Genomic DNA, 19641 nt, shown 5'->3' with positions numbered 1-19641 from the left:
GCAAGCTTTGAAAACATCGAACAGTGAAATACGAAAATATTTGCTTGTTTTACCTACAGTAGAGAAATGAAAAACGCAAAAATATTTATAGTACTTTGCCGTTCAATAGTTAATTTGGAAAAAAGGTGATTTTCATTTATTTAAAGCACTACATTTTATCGGCATGCTATCGTTTTTTAATAGGCAATTTCATTCTTTTTAATAGGCAATTTCATTTGTAGTGTGGTAAACCAGTCATGTCAACGGATTACGAGCCGCAAGGTTCTGGGTTCGAGCCTCACCAATACCACACTATTCGCTCTTGAGCTCGACTTTTACGGATAGCTCAACCACGTCACAACTACACACCATTTCTCAATACAAATGCAAAAAAACTATCACCCTAAGGTGATATAAAAAAAATAGGAGATTACTTATTTTGCTTTATATATCTGTTTAGCAGGTTACCATTAAAAATCTTTGGATTATGAATTTTATGTAAATATTTTTTTTGTATACATCTTTATCCTCGATGTGGAAAGGTCGAAAGCGCGACCTAAACATAGAGTAACATCAATTACTCCAACCCAGTCTTGAGTTGCCTTTTAGCATTTTGGGATATTATAGATTATAATTGCTTGGTAATTATGCTGCTGATTAAGTGCTGGCTCAGTAGCGGTTTATACCGTTTATAGTGCCTTACTCAAGGGCGCTACAGCATGAGACCAGTGGGGATTGAACCCACGACCTCATAGTGGTGTATTAAGTGTTGTTAATTTACATTTTTTTGTTAATTAATAATAATTAAACCAAACAACATAAATGTAATAGTGCACCGTTTATATTTAATCGTATTTTTGTACTGTTACTTTAACTTAATTAACAAAATTGTTAGTCGTAATATGGTTGCAATTTTGTGAAACACGATTGGACTTTTATGTTATTCTTAATAACACTAATATATTTATGGCCATGCATAACAGCCTATCATAAATATTAAGAGTGTAACAATTTTATTTAATTAAAATATAACTGAAGGTAACAAAAAGGTTGTATTATTACTACTAGTTGTTTTTTACAAGCAACGTGCATGCTTTACATCAAATAGTACCACTATTTCCTGCTATTAGTATTAATAACCTGTGCCAATTAAACCCACGTTGTTTTGTACGAAAATACCGATTAAGAAAACATACCACTTTAAATAAATTCATGCCTTTTTTTATTTAGGTATTTATTTGAAAGGTTATCCTAAAGACGTCGGTTAGGGTAGTAGGTAAAATAAAACGGCACAAGTTGGACACTTTAAAGTGGAAAAGCTGCAGCTAATAGAAATACGAATACTTTTTGCAATAAGAAAAACACAAAAATTGAATTGTTTTTAGAAAATTAAAATAGCTTTACAATTTTAGCTATTAAATGGTGTTTAGTTTTATTCATTTTAGCTTTAAGAATGTCTGTTGTTAGCAACCTTAATTCTGATCTAACCAAAACACCTTTATTACCCTTCAAGACAGAGGGTCAAGAGAATGAAACTAACCAATTTGCAGATTGGAAATGTTGCTTGTTTTTGTGTATTTGCCCGTGGTCTCCTAACCAGCTAACTAGATTTTTAAATCCTTTTGCTGACAATTATGGCGATGACGACGATAGTGATACTGACTATTACTCGGACGACCAGAATCAAAATGTGACAAAATTTAAACAACCGCTAGACGATGACCAAGAGGACGCTGACATTTCTGGTCAAGATACGGACGATTCGTCGTCGCTTCCAGGGTATGATGACGTCACGCCATTTTTGGTTAACCAAGCAGATACAAACATAATGCAGGCATCGCAAAGAGAAATCTATCTTTCAAACACACCCGACAAATGGATAGCGAGAAGAAGAGGAGGCGCAATCAGGGTGCATTCGGATTTCAAAAAGCACAGATGGTGTGTTTGGAAACTGCGAAACAGCACCAGTAACTTTATTTGCGTGTTCGGATTGTGGTGTAACGGGCGAATACTCTTTGCCTGTCCTCGTAGGGGAAGATCGGTACGGCTTTTGGGAGGTGGGTGGCCCATTGATCCAAATAAAAACAGCAACGACAAAAGACTATTTGTTAGCGAGACCGACCCTCGTTCTGGAAAACTCCTCTTGCGACACCTTGTTAGCAATTGTTACTTAGGCATTCGAAAAAATAAAGTTTGGTTGGTGAAAAAAAGGCACGCCAGAGGGTGGCGGTTCCAATAAACATTAAACATTTCAAATAGATACCGTGTTCCAAATACATAACTTTTCCAAGATAGTTTTTTTTTGCATTGAAAATATTAACAGAGCCAACACTTTATAAATGGTGGACTTGCCAATACTCAACCACCGTTATTCGACTGCCTTGTTATTTTTATAAGTGTAACCAACATTGTTCCTTGTTATATACAATACATGCCTTTTAATTGCCAACGAATATTCAAGGTTATAAACAATATGTGATGTATAAGAGTTACTGTTTTTGATATCATTTTTATTACGATTAACCAAAATTGTTAATTAGTTCTGTTACCGTTATGTTTTATTGTTTTGTTTTTACGAAGTATATATGCGGACAACAACATTATTACAAGGATGTCAAAAAATACGTTAATTTCTTTTAATAAACAGAGTTCGAATTTAGCTTTATTTAGCTGCTATAGTAATGCAAATTTAAAGAAGTTTCAAACGTTTATAGCGACTTACTCAAGGGCGCTATTTTATAAAAACAGTGTGGGATCGAACCCACCACCTCATGTAATGTAGCAAGTGTTCTGTTCGCTACACTATGCTGCTCTCGGTAAACATTTAAAGCGTACGGAAGTTATTCAGTTATTTAAAATAGCAATATCATTCCGGAAGCCGGTGATATTTAGAAGTAACGGGTTATCTAAGCCCACCTAAACAAAAATAACATTTAGAATAATACATGTTTGCGGTATACAAACAAAAATACCATGGCTTGATTTTGCTCCAAGACTGCGGAAGCGATTAAATAAAGTAAATATTTTCAGTGTTCCGCACGTGCTTTGTTATTAACTTAATATAGTGATTTAGTTAGTTAGCGCTTATTGACTTTATTAAGGCATTGGCAGACTGCGTTTTATTTTTTGTTATAAAATTTTCTTAAAATCGCAAAAAAACATGCCTTTCATAAACGAAAAAACTTCTAAAAAACCTCTGTTGCCAATTAAAAGAGCGAACTTGGAGAACTACGTAGAAAATGAAGTGAACCCCTCAAAGTGCTGCTTGTTTTTATGCATTTGCCCTTGGTCTCCGAACCAGCTGGCTCGTTTGTTTAACCCGTTTGTAGATAACGACAGTTTAAGCGAAAGCGATAGTGATGTTGAATATTATATCGACGGCCAGCATCAACATACAACACAATTTAAACAGCCGTCGTATGAAACCGAAGAAAACTCAAATCAAGATCAAGATACAGAAGATTCGTCCTCCTTACCGGGATATGATGATGTAATGCCGTCTTTGATTAATCAAGTAGACACAAACATTATGCGTGCATCTCGGAAGGAAATCTATGTAAAAGGATCAACTTTTAAATGGTACACAACTGAAGTAAAAGAAGGCTTGAGAATTAGAGTTGGCCCAGACTACATCATTCGTCAGTGGTGTATATGGAAACAGCAAGGCCAAAATTTTATTTACATATTCGGATTAACCGATAACGTGACTGGAAAACAGCTTTTTGCAAGTAAAAGAAATCGCTCCTCTATTGTCCTTGAATCATGGAAAAGTTCAAAAACAGACCAAAGGTTGTTTAAATTAATAACCGTAGATTCTAAAAGTATTTTGCAGCATATCGCCTCCGGACGTTACGTTAGTGTTAGAAATAATAACCTTTGGTTGGTAAGAAAATCAAGTAAGGCGATTGAATGGAACTTTAGGTAAAGCCGTTGGGGTAGAAATAACTGTACAATTCCTAATTCGAAAACTTAAGAAAAATCAAATCATATCACAATGACTGATTTACAGTATATTTTATTTTAATTTTGTGTTTTTATTTTATTGTGCTTGTGATACAGTGTTGATGGCATAACGTAAACGGAAAATATACCCAAGAATAATATCTTTTACACGAATAAACCTTTGTAAAATAAATATATATTTCGAGCAATCCTAGCCCTAGTAGTTTATTACCGTTTTGCTTCATTTAGCCGTAGAGATTACTATAAGTAGGCCATTAGTTAGTTATTAAATTGATTTTTTTTCTTATTTTTCTGTTTTCCAAATAGTTTTTAAAAAGTTACAAAGACAAAGATAATTAGAGAGTATAGTTGGATATAATTGTATGGGTAAGCTTACTAGTGATGCACTTTGCCTTGTCATATGTACTGCCTTGACGTTTTAATCAAATGCTAACGTGGTATAGCGTATTGTTGCGTCACTTCTTGTTATAAACAGCTGATACGATAGATCATTAACTAAAGGTTTGGTTTAAAAAGTGACACAAAATTAACGGACCTGAATTGCTTATATCGTCATATCCTTTAAGAAAAACATTTTTAAACGCACAATATATAGCAATAGCAGCACAAATATTATCAAGTATAACATCGTTAAAAACAGAGCATAATCTTAAACTTAAAAAAAACATGGCTCAACAAGTTGTACACTTTTTCGAAGATTCCGATCAAGCTGATTACGTACCACGTGACGATGACGTCATAATTAACATTTCGCCCGGAATGGAAGATTGCCAGATTGTCATGAACGCAGACGACAAAGATATCCAAGACTGTTTAGCCGAATTCGACGATATTGGGAACGACGATGGAAACACTGATGAATTAAACGTCGGGGTCCTTGAATTTGTTTCTGAAGAAGACCAGGAGGTTGGTGACGGCGCCGAGTTACTAATAGTTACAGACGACAACACAACTTACTTGAATATTATTGATCAACAGAAAGAAGTTGATCAACAAGCGCAGGATAACGACAACATTGATCAAACTTGCCCGGCTTCAGAAAATTGTCAAATACAAAATGGTGAATCTAAGACAGAAACTGTAATATTCCCAGCAGTAAATGAAAAATACCAAAAAGAAAACCACGATATACAGCAAGAACACAACGAAAATAATGAAGAAATTGATGACTGTCAGCAAGAAAATAATGTCAATCCAAAAGAAGATGGTAATTGTGAAAAAGAAAGCTCCCAACAAGTACAAGATGAGTGCAAGGAGAAAGATGACTGCCCACAAGAAACTGAGCCATCTGAACAAGACCAAGAACCGTGCGGGCAAAAGGAACAAGAACTGGAAGAGACTGTTAAAATCGAAAAGCAAGTAACCGAAAAAGATGATAAAATAATCGAGGAAGATCGGCAAACTAGCGAAGTACGTGAAGCAGACGACACACATTACGATGAAATACAAACATCAGATGACCAACAAGACAACGATATCAAGGATTCAGACAAAACTAAAGACAACAATATTGAAAACGAAAGTTTAAACAGCGAACCAATTAAAACAGAAACACCATCCAAACTTAAAGGAAATGTGTCCGATAGCTCATTTTACCGACTGGCTAACAAATACTTTATACCGGGTTGGCATTCGAAATCACATTACAACAAAAAGTCACAGAAAAAGGGTTCGTCAGGTTTTTGGTCATGCTGTTCCTGCAATAACAAAGATTCGGTTAAAACTGAATAGTTCAACAAAATTTCACTGTGTTTAAAATGTTGAATTTTTTTAATTTAGCTAACGCCTATGTAAGAATTTTTTAAAACTTTATTTAAATGGTTATAAATAATTAAAAGGCTATTTAAATATAATGCATTGTATTTTGCAGAAATAGTAAATACAATAGGTTATTTCAAATATATATATATTTTTTCAAAATTGTGCTTGTTTTTGTAGTTTATGTTTTAATTTGCTGTAAATATATGTTATAAAACTTGTTGTAATAAATAAATAAAAAATAGTACATACATACACGTGTTAATTTAATCGAAAGATGTTTTCAAGTAATAAAATACTTAAACAAAAAAAGGCTGGACAAAAACTAATTAGGCTAACAATTTCAAAGCACGTATAAATATAAAAACGTTTAAAAAACGTTTTCAAGTGTGTCTACAGAAAAACTTTTTTAATTGGGCTATGCACAACGTACCTAAATTTTTTTTAGCATTTAACATATCATTTTACGTGAAATAATTATGACAATATCAAATAATTATGCAATAAACAACAAGCCTGAGCAATTTTGTATTTGCAAACATCATATTGCTACCCTTAATTTTTTTCATAATACTGAGACAGATCGTATTATACGACGTAATTAAAAACCTTATTGGTTTTATATTACACGTCGTTGGGGTTGCATTTACGTAAGATTTACTCATAATTTGTAAATACCTAAAATCAAATGCTGTGTGTTTTGACAAATTCTTTAATTACTACGTAAAATGTGAGAAATATAATAGCATCGCATCCGGCGCGTAGCTAACATGCGAACTGTTATTTAGGGTATAAATATTGAAATATTTATATGTTAATCGCATTTATTTATTATTAAAAGCACCGAGTTCTACCTGTTGTTAAAAATGAGCAAAGTTATTGAAACTGCAATAGCTCTAAACGAAGCGGAGAATACAGCGAACGACATCGTAGTCGATTTAAGTAATACGCCTCAAAAAATTATCGTCGAAATGGAAGGTGCAACCGAAGAACTGGAAGCTATTACTTTAGGCAACGAGGAAAACCATGTACCCCCGATTGTTTTAGAAGAAGGCAACGACCAAAGAGAAGAAGGCGACGGGTTTGTCGACGTAAACGAGAACAACGAAGGCGAGAATGACGTTGAAGAAGGCATTGTTGCAAGCGATGAAAATACTAAAGAAAACGAAGAAGGCACGAACGAGGGAGAAGATGTCACACCTTTGGTAGAACCAAACGAAAACGAGCAAACTGAGGAAAGTGCTGTAGAGTCCACAGAAAAAGAAGAAGGCACTAAAGAGTCTACGGAAAGGGAAGAAGGCGACTGGGAGAACGAGGGAGGAAATGTAGTACCTATACCAGAACAAGATGACAATGAACAATATGAAGAAGATGACAAGGCAGAACTAAATAACGATAACGAGGAAATAGAACAAACTAACAATAACGACGGCGAGTCGACCGAACAGGAAAATAACAAAGAAACCGTAAATGAAACGCAAAACACCGAAAACGAAGACGGGCAAACATTCGAGTTAGTTGACATCGAGGAAGTAGAGGAAGAGTCGGAGTACAGCAAGATTTTTCCCGACCCCGATCATTCCGTCAAGGTCAGATGCGGCGATTCGTGGGGCTTGTCTCCTCTCCTGAGAAAGATTAACTCTGAAGTCGTTGTGTCCCCTCTCTTCGCAAGTCAGCTGTTCAATGTTTGGCGAAATGAGGAATCCGAGAACGAGTTCTTGCTCGGCTTTGAGCGCGTTGACAGCGAGGATTTTCTCCTGGCATCAATTGATTCAATCACCTCCATCCAAAAAGAAGGTCACGTGACTAGAGATCGACTTATCATGAAGAGCGTAAAAGAGCCGATATTTTCGGAGCACCCAAACAGTCAACTGATCATGAAGGGTGTAGAAAACAAGTCGTTTAAGATCAAATGCAAGAAAGTTGGAAAATATTTAAAATGTGACCACTTGATGGTTCGATTTTCCGACAGCGAAAACGCGACCCTTTTTCAATTTTTTTAGCAAAACTTAATATAATAATTGTAAATAAAAATGTAATTTAATGCACATATTCTATATATAAGAGATAAATAGGGAAACTCGCATGTAGGTTTTTAAACAGAGAAAATTGTGTTTGACCTATGGTACATTGTAATTCTTTTATTGTTTTTGTTTTTTTATAATTTTTAAGTACACACCACAAATGTTCTATTTTTGTAATCGGATACTTTTGTAAATAAAATGCTTTCAAAGAAAAATGTTTTAAATACTGATAAACATTCAAATAAACTAACTGTATATATCTGTACATATTGATAATTATATTAAAGCTATCCCTAAAAAATTACAAGCACAGACGAAGTACAGCATATACTGGTCATTGCATCGGGTTACGAGCTAAAAGGTTTGGGGTTTAAGCCGCACCAATACCACACTATTCGACCTACAGCCGGGCGGTAAAATACATTAATCATTTTGCATTAAGATAATAAATTAAGTTACCCACGAATAGCAAAAAACAAAGAGCTATATAAAAATAAGTTTAATATCCACTAATTTCCAAGTAAAGTCGTGGCAACTATACAGCCCTTGGAAAAAAACAGACTATAAAAAATGTTGTCATATGTTTTTGACTTTGTCGTTTCCCAACTAACATTATCCTGTATGCTGTTAGTCATTTCTCGTAAAGCGTATTGTGATTAATTAAAATTGACATGTTGCAACATAAATCGCTATTCATTTTTTAATTAGCCACAGTGTTGTTTTAATTAAAAGGAAATGTTTAAAAGTTAAGTAGTATTTGTACTGTTGGGCTGCAATTTAAGATGCTGAACTTTTGTAGTGTAACTTACATTAGTTCGATTTTTTTTATTCTGTTTTCGGTTTCAATGGAGCAGGGTTAGTAAAGTAATAAAATATTAATTTAGTATTATGTAATGGCAATTAATATTATATAAATAAAAATATAGAGTGCACGAACAATATATATGTTGAAAGACAAAACTGTGTTTATCAACCAATCAGTCAAGAAAATTGTACGCTACAGAACTGCTGCGTTGACACTAGCTCAAATTCGAGCGGAAACATTTCTTGCATTTACCCACAAGGTAGTTTTAAAAGATAAGCGTAATAACAATATCTCTAACATAATTTTGCGGTAATATGACTAATAGTCCAATAATACGTTAGTGTGTTAAAGCCTTATACGTTAGTGTGTTAAAGCCCCAAAGAGTTAGTGTTAAAGCCTTGCTGATTTCAGACTTTTTGTCGTTAAGCCTAGCGTTTAAGGTAAGCCTAAACCCTTTCCAATATAACATTCTTCTTTAAAAAATATGAAGCCCTAAAATATGCAAGCAACCTTGTAGTTAAAAATTGACCTAAACAATTTTAAATACCAACTTATTAGGTAGTTATATTTATAACCAATTAATTAGCAATAAACCCAAAGTCTTTCTGACTTGCACTTTAACAGGTAGCGCTGCTATATGCTCAACCAACTGCAATATTAACTACACAAGAGTATTTTCTGTCCCGTATACATCATGCTACACCTGGAGGCCGGAACACATAAATGTCAAAGCAATTAAAAGCACAAGTTGCCCAATTCAATTTACTAGCATTGTTTTGGATATCAATTACTGGGGGTTTACCGTTGCCATGACTCCTGATAACTCAAATATTACTTGCGATAATTTAACGATAGCATGGACATTAATACCCAGTAAGTTTTTAAATAAATGTAATTTGTGTTTTGATATTTTAGTTACATTGATTATGTTAATTAAGAATACTTAATTTTAGTGGCTATCTTTTCTTGTTAAATCTTTTCGGTACTTTACGGTCCTAGCGATTTTTTTCTGTATTTTGTGGTACTAGGTAATTCTCTCTCATATTTTATCTTTCTTCCTAACCCTCTCTCGTTTAGATTGTCCAGCAAGCTACAGTTTACAATTCGATGGCCCTGCTACAAACACAAGTTACGTAAAATACACAAAACCGTTTCCAAAATTAATACAAGGAACAATATGCGCTTTTATGGAAGCATCAAAATTTCCTTCTACATTGTTTAGCTATGCTACCAAAAGAACCAATAACGCCTTTACTGTTGTCGCTCAACGAAGCCAGTTACTGCTGTGGGTTGCTGACACTAGATTTTTTTTCAACTCCACCACAGAAGTATCGCGTAACAACAGAGTAATAAAATTTAAATATAACTTAAATTAAAGATAGTATTGTGTTATCCTAATTTTTTTTTGTACATTTATCCTCGATGTGAAAATTATGCTGCAAACTAAGTGCTGGCTCAGCACGAGTTCATACCGTAAATAGAACCTTGCCCAATGGCGCTACAGCATGGAGCAGTGGGGATTAAACCCACGACCTCATGATGATGTAGCAAGTCGTTTTATCACTACACCACTGTCAAATTGTTATAACAACTAATTTATGCTGTTTGGTATAAAAAATATATATCAATAAAAGGCAAAAAATTCGTTTTATTCAAGCAAAGAATTCGTTTGTTTAAGTAAGCGATCCACTAAAGATTGTTTATTTCTAAATATTTGCATTTAAAACAAACGCATTTGTTCTTAGCATCAAATAAAAATATATTTGCTTTCAAAACAAACGGATTTGCCCTAGGCATCAGATAAAAATATTTGCTTTAAAAATAAACGCTTTTGCCCTTAGCATAAAATAAAAGTATTTGCATTCAAAATAAACGGTATTGCCTTTAGTACCAGATAACAATATCTGCATTTAAAAATAAACGACATCGTGGTGAAGTAGTCACTTGCTTCACTTCACGAGGTCGTTGGATCGATCACCCACTGTTCTTATGCTCTATATAAACGGTATGAACTCCCGATAAGCTAAGCTTATAATGATTAAGAAATTACAACTTGATATACCCTAAACTGCCAATGTCAACTCGGGACTGGGTAGGGGTAACTGATGTTACTCTGTTTAGGCGTTTAGTTCGTGAAGTCGAGCTTTCAACGCCGAGGATAAAAATATGTGTAAAAAAACTTTTTTTTTCTAGCATCAAATTTGTGCCTGGTTCGATTCTGGACAAAAAACATTAGGAATTTACGTCGACGGAGTGGCACAACTAATACCAAACGTCGAAAAGTACAAAGGAGGTATTGTGAGTGGTGGCGGAGTGTTTATTTTGGGCCAAGAACAAGATGCTCTTGAAGGCAGATTCGTTATAAGACAGGCAACTATGTAAGGAGCTTTTTTAGTTTGTTGGTTGTATATTTTTTGTATATATCTTTATCCTCTATGTGGGAAGGTCAAATGCGCGACCCAAATATAAAAAAACATCAGTTACTCCGACCCAGTCTCGAGTTGCCTTAGCAGTTTGAGATATTATAGATTATAATTGCCCATTAATTATGCTGCTGATTTAAATGCTGGCTCAGCAGGAGTTTATATTGTTTATAGCGCCTTACTTAAGGGTGTTACAGAATGAGAGCAGTGGGGATTGAATCCACGTCCTCATGATGATGTATCAAGTTTTTCTTATAACTACACAACGCTGCCGGTGCTGTAACGAAGTCTGGTAGTAGTAAACTAATTTTGATATTACGAGTCAAAAGGTTTAGCGTTTGAGCTTTATTAATGCCACACTATTTGGTCTTGAGCCTGGTGTTTATGGATAAAAAACACGTCTCACTTTTAAAAGTCCCACTAACACACTCTATCGTAGGCAAAACATATTACTTTTAGGTGCTGTGTTTGTAAAAAAAAACACTCCTAACTAACATACCTATTTCTTTGTAAAAACGATCAACCTTAGCGGACTACGAGCCGAAAGGTTTCGGGTTTAAGCCGCACCATTACCACATATTAGCTCTTGAACCCGACGTTTACGCATAGCTCAAACACGTTATAACACCACACCCTTTTCCAATAAAAAAATATAAAACCTATCACCTTAAGGTAATATGAGAAAAAAACCTTAAGATTATATAGCAAATAAAAGCGCGATGTTACAAAACCATTACAATTAGGAATTACTAATACCAACAGTTTATCTCAGTGAATCCAATTAGTTAACATTTATTATACGTTATATTTTACAGGGGGGTCGTATCAAACGTTGTGGTATACGACCGTGTTTTAATGGTAGACGAAATGAACAAGTTAAGACTCGACTGCGCATGCGCGACGGATTTTGTCGTAGCCTTGCATGAACGGAACACCGAAATTATTGAAACAAACACAACCTTGATTCACGAAGTAGAATTTCAGTGCTAATTTAGTTACTTCAATTTTTTCACAATTTTTTAGTTTTTAAAAATTAAACATAAATAATTAAACCAGTGTGTGTTGTGGTTTAAACTAAAAATGACCTTTTTTTTTGTATATATCTTTATCCTCGATGTGGAAAAGTCGAATGCGCGACTTAAACATAGAGTAACATTAGTTACTCCGACCCAGTCTTGAGTTGCCTGTGGCAGTTTGGGATATTATAGATTATAATTGCCCGATAATTATGCTGCTGATTAAGTGCTGGCTTAGCAGGAGTTCTTACCGTTTATAGCGCCTTACTCAAGGGCGCTGCAGCATGAGATCAGTGGGGATTGAACCCACGACCTCATGTGTGGTGTAGCAAGTGTTCTTACCACTACACCACGCTGCTGGTTTACCTTATTCTTACCTTTGAATTTTGTTGCAAAAAAATAAACAATAAAAACCATAAGTGACATTTAACAAAACAGAATTTCAAAAAGGAAGCAGTAATTATGTGTTAAAAGTAAAACCGCATACACTTCAAAATTTGAACTGACATTTCCTTATTGTGGTATTTAAAATGTAAGCTAATAAGAAAAGCGTTTATTTCTATATTTTTGTTTTATTTTGAATTTAGACGCTTTTAAGTTTTGATTACAGCCAAGAACTAAGATTAGTTAAACAAGTTATATTTCCAAGAAATTAAAAACTACCAATTTTTATTGCCCTTTTACCAGATAAGATATGTTTCTTAAGGTTATACAAGTGTCACCATTATGTATTCTAATATGGTTGTCATATGCAAAAGCGCAAGGTAAGAAAAAAACAAAATATATCAACTAAAATAGGTTAAACTAAATAAAAAGGTAATTTTTTTGTATTAGAATGCAAGGTTGTGCCCTTTGAAAATAGAATAACCTGTGGGTTTTCTGAAATAAGTGAGCAAAATTGTCTTCAGTTGCATTGCTGTTTCGACAATTCAACTTCTGTTGATAACTGCTATTATCCAGCAGGTAGGCTGTTATATTTTTACATTTACTTATCCTTGAATGAAAAGGTCGACTTCACGACCTAAACATAGAGTAACATCAGTTATCCCGACCTAATCTCGAGTTGCCTTTGGCAGTTTAAGATATTGTAACTGCCCGATAGTTATAAGCAGCTAATTAAGTGTCGGCTCAGCATGAAATTATACCGTTTATAGGGCGCTACAGCATGAAAGCAATGGGAATTAAACCCAGGAGTTTATGTAGTTAGGCCAAGTGTTCTGACCAAAACTTGATATTAAATATATCACAAAACTAAATTTATATTATTTTAAATAAACTGGATTATAAATGGTTTTTCTTATAAACGTACATTAAGTTAAAATCTAAAAGTAGTCCAAATTTCATCTGACTAAGATCAAATAAAAAAGGCTGACCGAAAATGAAAGCAAAGTGTTTTAAAAATATAATCAAAAAATGTATAAAGTTAGCTACAAGAATTTTAACCATCAAAACTTATATATTTACAGAGGTTAGCTTCGTCTGTAGATCAAAGTGTGACGTACAAAACCAAAAAATATTTTCAATTCCGTTTTCGTCATGCGCAACAAATGTTCCAACAGAGATCAGCGCAAGTGTTTTAAAAGATCACAAGTGCCCAGGACATTTTTCTACTGCAGTTGTTCAGATTTACAACTGGGGATTCAATGTTCTGATAACACGAAGTTCTTCCAACAAGGCTTGTACAGATTTAAAAATATTGTGGACAGCAATACCGGGTATTTAAAAACTTTTTAAAGTTTATAAATTATTTAAATTTAAAATTTTTAAATCTGTTTTAAAGGGGAACTTAACACAAATATAAGGCCAGCTGATATGTTTTTTTGAACTGTAGTGAGTTTAAAACTGTAATTAAAAATATTTTTGTGTCTATATATTTATATTTTTATTGTAGAACTATAAAATATATTTTTAATGTGGAACTATTCTTGGGGAAGCTTATAAACGTTTTTATAATAGTTTAACTATTATATAAAACTTATACGACTTTGAAACAGCTTATGACCGCATCATAACGTACCAAATTCGCGTACAACCCGGTGACGTCATAAAAAGTTTGCCGTCGAAGTTTAAAACAACGAATCAGGCTTATTATAAACCCGAGAATTTTTTTAATTAAAGTTTTAAACTCAGTACAGTTAAAAAAAAACATATTAGCTGGCCTTATTTTTCTGTTGAGTTCCCCTTTAAGTTTAATTCTTTTTAGAACAGTAAAGTTGTAATCTTTATTTTTATTCCAATATTATTAGGTTTTTTAAGAATCCTTTGCTTTATTAAAAAAAGGTAAAAGCCTGCTCTACAGTTAGGCTTTTAATTGTCGTAATATTGTCGTAACCTTCAACTAATATTTTCCCGCAAAAATTTACCCGCGCTGCGCAAACAACAGTTTTATATATTGTAAGATCTACATAAACACATATATTTATATTGTCCATTGAGCTTCTTTATATACAGATTTCTTTACTATTTAGATTGTCATTCGGATTTCAGTCTTCAATTTAAGCAAGACAGTACAAGCTATGTAAACTACACCAAGAAATTTCCCCAGCTGAAGAGTGGTACTTTTTGTACGTTTATCAAAACGCCAAAGTACGGCTCGGCCATATTCAGTTACGCAGTTAAAAAACCTTGGAACACGTTTACATTGTTTTCAAATAGAGACCACTTCACTTTCTGGGTCGCTAATCGAAAAAACGAATTTAAAGCGTCACCAAATTTCGCAGATGGCAAAATGGTATATTTTACAAAAATAAAAAAAGCAATGTGATTTTTGTTTGGTGTAAAACAAATGTTTTTTTTATTTTATTAAATTAAATTTCAGTTTATAGGTTTTTATCATAAAATAAAATCTTGTGTATTTAAACGCAAATTATAAAAACCATTTCTCGCGTTGTTCTGCAGATTACTGGAAGACTGGTGTTGTGCTTAGAACACTTAACTTCACTACATGAGGTCCAGGATTTGATCCCCACTGCTACCTTTTGTGGCACCCTTTAGTAAGGAGTTATAAACGGCATAAACTTAACTTGTGGTGAGCCAACAGTTAATCAGCAGCCTGAATATCACAAATGTGATCTGTAATATTTCAAAACTGCCAAAAGGCAACTCGACACTTGGTCGGAGCAACTGATGTTACTCAGTGTTCAGGTCGTGAAGTCGACTTTTTACATCAAGTATAAATAAATACAAAACAAAACATTTGATTACATGCACCTAACGCGCCTTCAAAATTTTATGTTTCAATTCCAACCAGAAATACATCTGCAGTTGGTTTGATTCGAATATTAACAAAACAGGGATCTACGTTGACGGGGTCGCCTGTAAAGAATCGAAAACTAACAAATACAAAGGACAAATAGTTGAGAGTGGAGGAATATTCCTTCTCGGGCAAGAACAGGATAATTACGGCGGAAAGTTTTCAATTCGACAAGCAACAGAGTAAGTAATGTAAATTAGTCAGCGATTAATGGCAAAAAAGGTCGAGCCATTAACCGCTTCGAAGCGGGTTGGAAAATGCGCTTCGCGTCTTCTCGGTATTTTTATTAATGCTTGTAACAATTATTTGAGTAACGCAAAATTTTATAAGCTGCTTTAGATCTTTCAGGTGATGTTTAAGCGGTTAATGTATCAAATATTTACACCTCTATAAAAATAATTCGGTTTGTTAAAAAAAGTGTTATTGCCCGAATTTATTAACATTTAAGGTTGGTGTAGTATATTTAAATAGTCAAAATTTAAATATTTTTAATTTTAATTTTAAATTTTTTAATTAATCGCTGAAGCTAAGACGAACCGCATCTTCCAATCCGTTTTGATAAAGCGTTAAATCGCTAACTACTAGGCTAATAATCGTGTTAAAAAATGGTATAAAAAACATTTTTTGGGGGGTAAATGTTAACTAAATAGGGTACGACATAAACGAATGCTGGTTACAGACAAAGTAAGCATAACTATATAAACAACATATTTACATTGGTATTTGATGCGGTATGTTTTATTTTTAGAGGCTACCTTTTGAATCCTGTACTTTACGACCGGGTCTTAAAAGTCAGTGAAATTAACAGCTTAAGACTTAACTGCAAATGCCCAACCCAATACCTTATTAAACTGGGCCCTAAAAACACTCGGATTGCAGGCAAAGAAATTTCTGTTGCAAAATTAAAATGCAATGCAAATCAAGTTGACAAATGACAAGTTAAGGGGCATTTTTTGTCATAGCCTTTGGCCTACTTGACAAATTAGCCTATACTTGAAATTTATTAATTTTACTTGTGCGTATTTTTTGTAACATAATTTTGCAATACATAATATATAGTGTTGCAATACATATTATATAGTGTTGCACTAAAAACTTCTAAAATCAATTAATAATAAAAGAGTGTTGTCTACAAGGGCAACTTCCTTCCATTCATGCGTAATTAAGGCTTAATCAATCTTGTTAGAAAATGGAAGTAAAAAGGTGCGTTTATAAAAAAAAAGAAAAAATATCATTGACTTAACGATCAACACGATAATGTTGTTTAAGTTTACAATTTTACCAAAAACATTTATTTATTATTCTTTTGTTTTTTTATCTTCTTATTATCCACTAACTGTCGTCCACATGACAAATATATTTGAACAAGCTTTTTGGTCGCTCGTTTTGGTTAACAAAATGTCAAAACCCCAATGGTAAATTTGCAAAACTTGGGTAGAAAAGATGGCACCACAATCTAGGCTTGTTACGCCACTTATGTGAATCTTAGTGGGTGGTGCCACACGACAAGAAGTAAAGAGAATCGAAAACATATTTTCGTCAGTTGAACCGTCATATCCACAATCAGATTTACATACCACTGTTCTTTCTAAAGACACTGAAAATAATTTTGACGTCATCTAGGCTTTAATTGAATTACCTTATTATCTTAAAATTGTATAGACAATATGTTTTTACACAAACATTCAATATAAAAAAGGGATTATTTTTTTCTATGCGATATTATGGTACAACTATTGTATTACAACTACCTACCTTGGGTTGTAGCTAATTTAAACACACAGACAAACCAAATGAGATGGTAGTAGAACATCCTTCTTTTATATTGACATGCTTTAAATTAAATTATTTAAAAAATCCTAAATTAAATTTACAATATAAACTTTGCATATATTGTCCAAAACTTAATTGGTATATTATTATACAAAATGTAATAGCGAATGTTGTAAAATTTTTAAACCTATAGCGAAAGGTTTACAAATTAAGTTCACACTGAAAAAGTGGCTAACAGTAAAAACAGGTTATGCAGGAATATAAATATAACTTAACGATATAATTACTATTTAAACTATTAGGCATAATCTAATCAATATTTAATGTATTAGGGATGTCATTTCAATTTAAAAAAAATTTTCAAATTTCAATTTAAAAGCTTTATCTTCACAGACGTCCATTGGTAACCAAAAAAGATACTTCACTATTCTTTTATTATACGAAAATGCTTTACAACAAAATTCATAAAATTAATTAAAAAATTTTTGCATGACAGTTTAATTAAGGGGATTCCCCGATTAAGATTTATCTTTGTTACGTCGTGGAATTTTTTTGTTTAAGGAAATGACTTTTGTTATTTTAGATAGCTCGATAATTCCAGTAAAAATGTGAACCATTTAAACAAGTTAAAACATAGAGACTGTTGCAAGTAGAATGTAAAAACACCTATGTAAAAACAAAATGAAATTAAGTAGCTTCTTTTTTATTTTGCTGGTGAGAACTATCAGCTCGCAAGGTACTAACTGCATTTTTAATGTTTTGTTAAGTTATGTAGCAACAAATATTACCGAAAAGGTAAGTTTTACTTTGGTAAATAAAGATGCCTTGTATTTAGAGTGTGGCCAATCTGACCTAGCCTCATCTAGAGACGATTGCGGCTACCTGGGAATAGGCCAAGTAAAATGTACTGAGCTTAATTGCTGTTTTGATGATTCTGAAACACCAGCAGTTTGTTATTTTCCACATGGTAGTATTTTATTAATAGCACATTTGATATAAGGCAAACTTAAAGGCATAATTTATTTATATTGACCGACAGCGTGGTGTAGTGGTCGGAACACTTGGCTTCACTACATGAGGCCCTGGGTTCGATCCTCACTACTCTCATGCGTTAGCACCCTTAAGTAAGGCGCTATGAAGGGTATAAACTCCTACTAAGCCAACACTGCATCAGCAGTCTAATTATCGGAAAAATATAATCTATAATATTCCAAACAGCCAAAGTCAACTCAAGGCTGGGTCGGGGTAACTGATGTTACTCTATGTTAAAGTCGTAAAATCGATATTCCGACATCGAAGATAAATAAATATAAAAAATATGTATTTAGAAATTTCGTATGCGTGCCGCTCAGGTTGTAGAATAAATCCGAAACGTTTGCACGGGATCCCATTTACTTCATGTTACATTAAACCGCCGAGAATAACAGCAAAACCTATCGTAAGCCAAGACTGCCCGGGCCGGCTTAGTGTAGACGTTGTTCAGGTATATAACTGGGGTTTTGAAATACATATAACAAGGTATGCAACAAAAGAAGTATGTGATAGCTTACAAGTAGCTTGGAGAATACTCACAGGTAAAATTGGATTTTTATAAGATGAAAGCTAATCCCTTTTTATTTTAGAACGTTGACTTCACAGCCTTACTATAGAGTAACATCAATTTCCTCAACTTAGTCTTTAATTGACTTTGGCAGTTTGAAATATTGTTGATTTATAGTTGCACGATAATTAAAGGCTGCTAATTAGGGTTTAACCAAGCATATGTTTTTACCATTTCGAACGCGTTACTCAAGGGCGGTAAAGCATGAGAGCATTGGAAATTGAATTAAGAACCTAAGGCTGTAAGGTGACTACTAAACCACGCTGCCGGTTACTTACACAACTATCGCGCAATTTATTGCTAATGGTAGTATAATAAGGAGACAATACATTTAAATTTAAACTTTGCTTGTAATAGCATGCCCTGCAAGTTACAGCCTATCCTTCCAGCGAGGCACAGACTATGCCAGGTACAATGGAACTTTGCCAGCTTTAAAAAAGGGAACAGTCTGTGCTTACCTCCAAACAAGCCATTCGAACTTAGTGCTTCTAAGTTATGCAATTTCGGCCGGTAGAAGCAACGAACTGATGTTGTTTTTAAATAAAGTAACTGACGGGTTTACAATGGAATTCTGGATTAGCCAAACTAACATCGTGTATCCCTTAACAAAACCGATAAACGACGGAAAAAGGGTAAGTGAAAATAAACATTTAAACACAAACGCTTTGTTCCCTTAACGATTTAGCCTAAAAATTATCTACCAATTATGGACTACTTAGGTAAACCGATTTAAAACACCTTCTATTATTTTTTTTAAATAAAATTCACTTTGTGAGGCTAGTCCGTATAAGCAGCTGATGTGTTTTTAAATATGAATTGCCGAAAGTTGTGCACAAGGATACCGTTATTTTTAAAATTGATTAAGTAGTTTTCGAGATATCGAGATTTGTAGTTAAAATATTGTAAGTAGGGAAAGTCCCTACGCTCACTAGTCACGTGACGCACGACGTTATCGTCGTAAGTTCATACGCTGGCAGACATAGAAAAATAACTATATTTTGCCCTTTCTGTGCCGTTTGTTGTACTTTTTTTTAGTTTTTTTCTCGC

At 33.7% G+C, this 19641-nt stretch overlaps 3 protein-coding genes across 3 annotated transcripts; all 3 read left to right on the top strand.

The window, feature by feature from the left end:
- The first annotated feature begins 1261 nt into the window (after nucleotides 1-1261).
- LOC145755421 (uncharacterized) lies at nucleotides 1262-2566 on the top strand. Its single transcript, XM_082571655.1, has one exon. The coding sequence runs from the start codon at nucleotides 1433-1435 to the stop codon at nucleotides 2216-2218; it is 786 nt and encodes a 261-aa protein (XP_082427781.1). The 5' UTR covers nucleotides 1262-1432; the 3' UTR covers nucleotides 2219-2566.
- Nucleotides 2567-9338: 6772 nt separating this feature from the next.
- Nucleotides 9339-11942, top strand: LOC145755775 (neuronal pentraxin-2-like). The gene is made up of 4 exons (XM_082572022.1): nucleotides 9339-9402; nucleotides 9607-9875; nucleotides 10723-10907; nucleotides 11768-11942. The coding sequence occupies exons 1-4, from the start codon at nucleotides 9339-9341 to the stop codon at nucleotides 11940-11942; spliced, it is 693 nt and encodes a 230-aa protein (XP_082428148.1).
- Nucleotides 11943-12662: 720 nt separating this feature from the next.
- Nucleotides 12663-14732, top strand: LOC145755774 (uncharacterized). Its single transcript, XM_082572021.1, has 4 exons — nucleotides 12663-12732; nucleotides 12803-12931; nucleotides 13435-13683; nucleotides 14437-14732. Exons 1-4 carry the CDS (start codon nucleotides 12663-12665, stop codon nucleotides 14730-14732), a joined length of 744 nt encoding a protein of 247 aa, XP_082428147.1.
- Nucleotides 14733-19641: the final 4909 nt, after the last annotated feature.

The sequence above is a fragment of the Corella eumyota genome, chromosome 6 (genome assembly GCF_963082875.1).
Source record: "Corella eumyota chromosome 6, kaCorEumy4.1, whole genome shotgun sequence".
NCBI classification, from domain to species: domain Eukaryota; kingdom Metazoa; phylum Chordata; class Ascidiacea; order Phlebobranchia; family Corellidae; genus Corella; species Corella eumyota.
The sequence above is the reverse complement of the archived record's forward strand: the minus strand, read 5'-3'. Positions and strand labels throughout refer to the sequence as shown.